Genomic DNA, 5,358 nt, shown 5'->3' with positions numbered 1-5,358 from the left:
GGTCAGATCTGTGTGTGTGTGTGTGTGTGTGTGTGTGTGTGTGTGTGTGTGTGTGTGTGTGTGTGTGTGTGTGTGTGTGTGTGTGTTGGCCCTTTATGAACACAAAACGATGACTATTTCATGAGTAGGTGTAGGAAGCCACAATCAGTTTGATTGTTTGTGAATAATCTTAAAAGTATGTATATAGGCCTTGAAGAAAGACAAACAAACGCTTTTGATTGTAACTATCCACATGTTTTCTGGTTTATTGTGTAGTTAATCCAGTGAAGGATGCCGATCACAGACTGATTTCTTCCCTTCATGTCGTCTCATGCGCAGGAAGTCCTCCTAAAATATAAACCAATTAATTCCACTTCTTTTTCCCACTGTCCATAGGAAATGATTGGTATTGACAGATGAAGTATTGGACGTGACAGCGCATAAAGACGCCTGATTTATTGCATTACACGGTGATTCCCTCAAGCCTGTACTCCTGCCGTCAGCTGTGCGACTGTACCGTCGAGATGATGTGAGCTGGAGATGATGAATTCAGTGAGGCTTAGAGGAACGGTGTTTGCTTTGAGGATAAGATTGAGCTCGCCCATCGGCCCATTATATTCCTCACTGTAATTCTGAAAGATAATTAAGGCTTCTGCAGGACGTCTTCAAGAGAGAGAAAGTGACGCAACACTCGGCTCTCCGTGAACGTCATGTTAGTCGGCAGAGGAAAGCAAACCAGTCAAAGCTGGAGTGTGTTACTGACGTACTCCACACGCAGAGTACCAGAAGTATGATGACTATTTCTAACCATGGCTATGTTCATGATGTACCATTTATTAAATATGCAGTATAAAGCCCATTCTATAAAAGCATGAGAAACATGTGTACAGCATGATAAATGATACCCCTAAAAACCCTAGACCAAAATGTATTTAAAGTACATTTATTTCTTACTAAGTATACTACAAATCCATAAATACATATTTAATGACATATTGCTTGAGACTTACTGATAGAAATATTATAATTAAACTTTATTTGGAGTTCTTCTTTATTGCACAATGCACATTTCTTAATATTAAGCCAAAAATGTGTTTATTACTATGATCACTGTATAAATGCAAGATATTAAAAGTGTAACTAAAGTATTGTTGCAAAAGTTCCACTTTAGCACAATCTTCAGTATATCTTTAGCACTATTTCTAAATAACTAAAGTACTTTAAGTACAAAATTAGTTGTTCCAATTTAGCTGACTTTAAGTAGTTTACCAAAGTACAATTGTAGGGTTTTGATATTAAGTATAAATATGTAAATTAATTTTGTGATATACTTAGCATAAAATGTATTTCAAATACATTTAACTAGGGACGTGGTTGTGAAACTGTGAATGTGATGAAGAAACAGAAGATCCTGCTGCAAGACATTTAGACTGATATTTTATTATCAAATGCAATAACATTCTGAAAAAGTGAGACTTGCTTTAGGTTTCCAGAAGTTGTGCTGGTCTTTTCTTCTTTATTGTGTCGTATATCTGAGGGAAACGCTTCCCGAACAAGAACAAATGTGGGCGGGGCTTGATTGCGTCTGTGGGGAATTGATTGGATGGTTGTGGTTTGCTATTGGCTGATCTCATGTGAGTGACAGGTTATAGCCCCGCCCTCGTCATCAGAGAAAAGAAGAGATTCTGATTCAACATGAATTTAAAAACAATGATGTGCATCTATATATAATTTATAATAAACACTGCAATATTCCATTAAAAAAAACGAAACATTAATTGTCTATTTTAAAGAATTTACTTTAAAGAAATGTAGCAAGTCAAGACATTTTTTTTTTAGCTCGGAAAGTATGAATATGGCAATTATCGATTACATATCAAAGTGCCATGCTATAGGCCTACTCTTGGCACCTACCTTTACTTATTGTGTTATGTTTTTATTTTTTTAAATATTATGTGAAACATTATGCAACAATAAAGAGTAGTATGAAACTCAAAAGGCAGTTTTATGAATGAACAGAGTGTCGATAGCGTCATACTGCCCCCCTCAGGGGCAAACCGGCACTGCTCGCGTGACGTCACAGTCTCGAGCGCCTATAAAACACACGCGCGCGAGTCTCACGCTTCACTCACTGACCTCGACCTGAACGGGTCACACACACACACACACACACCAGAGGAGCATCTTCAGGTTCCAGCATCTACAGGGATTCTGCAACAGGCTACAGGTGAATAACCATCGGCTGCAGGTAAGACCAGGATTAAAGCAACTTTAGATGTACTTTTCTTTTCTCTACACTCTAAAAAAAAAAAGGTACAAAAGCTGTGACTGGGCTGGAACCCTTTCACATGGTACATCTTTGTACCTAAAGTGTGCATATTAGTATCTCATTGGTACCAATAGTGTACACTGTAGTACCTAAATGCTACATATGAGAACCTTTGAAAGGGTACCGTCCCAGTGACAGATTCTGTACCTTTCTTCTCTCTGAGAGTGTACAGATGCATGATCATATTCATACAAACTCTTAAAAATAAAGGTACCAGAGCAAGGAGAGGTTTTTCAGTGAACAGTTCTTAAAAGAGCATGTGGAAAACACTTTAATGATCTAAAGAAAATATTTCCATTATAAAAAACCCTCTGTGTAATGGCAATATTCCTCATGGAACCAGTGAAGAATCTTCATTTCTGAGAGTGAAGGACATGGTATTCCAGAACTCTTTGAGTTAGAATTACTTCACTGTAAACACATTTTTTTGTAAACCTGTTTCCTTAAAAATTATTAAGTAAATAAACTTAATGCTTTATTGAAAAAAATTGTCACTTGATTGTCAGTGTCATATGCGTATGTTATAAGCCTGTGTGTGTGTGAGCAGGACAGGGGTTGTCATGAGGGCGGTGTGTGTGATCATCTTGGCCTCTCTGACGGTCCTCCAGTGTCAGGATCTGCCGGGCGAGAGCGACCCGTCTCTGGATGAACTCTTCCAGCGCGCCGAGACTCTCCTCATCCGCTCAATGCTCACTCAGATGGAGGACGAGAACAACGACAACGGTGCCTGCTTACATTCACTCTCACTGTCAGAACATATAGAGATATAGGTACTTTCAACTAAAAAAAAAAAAAAAAAAAAGGGTACAAAAGACTCTCAGAAAGACAGGTACTAAAATCTGTCACTGGGACGGTACCCTTTCAAAGGTACTAATATGTACACTATTGGTACCAATATGTGCCTGTGAGATACTAATATCCACACTTTAGGTATAAAGTTGTACCTTTTGAAAGGGACAGCTTTTGTATCTTTTTTCTGAGAGTGAAAATAGCAGATAAACGAATAAACAAAGTAATAAAGCGACTGCGACATACACTAGTATGACACTCATAGAGATCCACTGAAGATGAATCCTTTTTATCATAGCCTAGATTGCTTTTGTATGTTTGAATGTTGGATTATTGTTAATGATTGTTTTGTTCTGCTTTTTGCCACCGTAATAACTTCACTCGACCATTTTTCCAAAAATATAACATGTTTATTATTAACAAAAGCAATAATAATAATAATACACAGTTGCTGCCTTACATTTTTAAATAATATCAACCTGGATGTTAAAGTCATCTCAACTTAAATGACAATAAAAAGACTCAAGAAATAAGTTGAATCTTGAATCTTGAAGCAATGTAAAAACATATGTTGTCATAACTTATTTATATAATTTCTCCTTTTTATTTATGAACTATATTCTCTAGACTAGACACACTAAACGGTGTTTATTGCTCAACCCAAAATTAAAGTAAAACCCAAACATTGATTAATCAGTTTATTACATGTAACAAAGTGGCAATAAATACAGTTTGTGCGTTTTTGGTAACACTTTATCAGTGTCCTTGTAACACATGTTAATAACAGTTAATGATGCATAATTACATGCGAAACAAACCAACCCCTTATTCTAAAACAATAGTACATATATAGTTACTTAATATTACCTAAATGCATAATTACACTGTAACAAAAACACCTTAAAATAAAGTGTAACCTAAATAGAGTTGCATTTATAATCACAAGTGAAACGCAACATAAGCACAAAGTTGCACATTTGTAGCGTCCTGACCTGACATTTTACAGTGTATTTTCTCCATATTTATTTATCATCCTCGACAACGAGATATTTCCTCAGAACTGTTTCTAAAGTTTTTATACGCGTGCGTAAATCCCTGTCCCTCTCCAGGAGAGCAGCTCGTGTCCCCGACAGACTGGATGGAGAAGAGGCAACACCCGGGAAAGCGTCAGCATCCCGGGAAGCGCGAGGACTACGCGGACTACGAAGATGACGCTCCAATTTTCCAGAAGAGACAACATCCCGGGAAGCGCGAGGACGAGGAGAGCGCGAGGCTGAGACGACAGCATCCCGGGAAAAGATTATCCCTGGATGAGCCGATGATCCTGGAGGAACCGAGCGCGCAGAGCGAGCTCTCCAAGCGACAGCATCCCGGGAAACGGTACCTGATGCTGCTCCACAAGCGCCAGCATCCCGGCCGGCGCGAGCTAAAGTACGACGGAGACTTGTCGGACCTGGAGAAGCGTCAGCATCCCGGGAAGAGACTGTGTGAGGACTGGGATGAGCCGGGATGCGGGCAAGCTAGTATCCTACTCGAGCTTCTGGATAACGCCAACAAAAGTCGCGCTGAGGAGAAGCGACAGCATCCCGGGAAACGGTCCGAGTTAGAGGCCGATCAAGAGTAAAGTGTGAAGAAGAGATGCTGAAATGTCGTTAAAACGGATGAATAAGTGTGTGTGCGTTGCTTTCCACAGCATCCGATTAATGGAAAACGCACCATGTGTTTTACTGCGTTTCTCATTCAACACGATCTCATGAAAATGCGTAGGCCTATCTGTTGCACGAAAATAGAAAAAAAAAAAAAGAAGTTTTTACGTGCATATGATGCGCACTGGAAACCCCTTGGGTCAGTGGTGTGGAGTATACGTGCGTATTACACGCCATAAAGTGCGTATCATATGTGCGCCATAAACTGCGTATCATATGCACGTAAAACATTTTTTTGCGTATAAATTGCACGATAAATACAATTCGTGCTATAGATACGCACTTTCATGAGATCGGACTGGTTACAACGGATGAATAAGTTGCTTTCCTTTGCATCCGATTCATGTAAAAGTAAAAGGGTGTTTTCGAAGGGAAAAAACAAAACAAAATCTCATTTAACTGCGTCCTGGTGCCTCGTTGTTCGTTTCTTCACCGATGTGCGCGTGAATCCGCTGTGCGCGCGACACCTTTAATGTTACACACTTTGTTTTTCTTTTGTCTCAAACTAATTGTTCTTGATTGGCCGAACTAGATCCCCATTCCTCTTGCACTAGG

At 39.2% G+C, this 5,358-nt stretch overlaps 1 protein-coding gene across 1 annotated transcript in view; it reads left to right on the top strand.

The window, feature by feature from the left end:
* Window positions 1–2,103: 2,103 nt before the first annotated feature.
* The window catches only part of trh (thyrotropin-releasing hormone), a 3,497-nt gene continuing 242 nt past the window's right edge, over window positions 2,104–5,358 (top strand). Inside the window, exons 1-3 of the mRNA XM_084389450.1 lie at window positions 2,104–2,227; window positions 2,856–3,031; window positions 4,207–5,358. The exon at window positions 4,207–5,358 is cut by the window's right edge and continues 242 nt beyond it. Coding sequence (XP_084245576.1) covers window positions 2,869–3,031; window positions 4,207–4,721 — 678 coding nt within the window. The 5' untranslated portion in view covers window positions 2,104–2,227; window positions 2,856–2,868 and the 3' untranslated portion in view covers window positions 4,722–5,358. The remainder of the gene's footprint in view (window positions 2,228–2,855; window positions 3,032–4,206) is intronic.

This window comes from Rutilus rutilus (genome assembly GCF_951802725.1).
Source record: "Rutilus rutilus genome assembly, chromosome: 19".
Taxonomy (NCBI): Eukaryota; Metazoa; Chordata; class Actinopteri; order Cypriniformes; family Leuciscidae; genus Rutilus; species Rutilus rutilus.
This window is presented reverse-complemented; position numbering and strand designations above follow the sequence as displayed.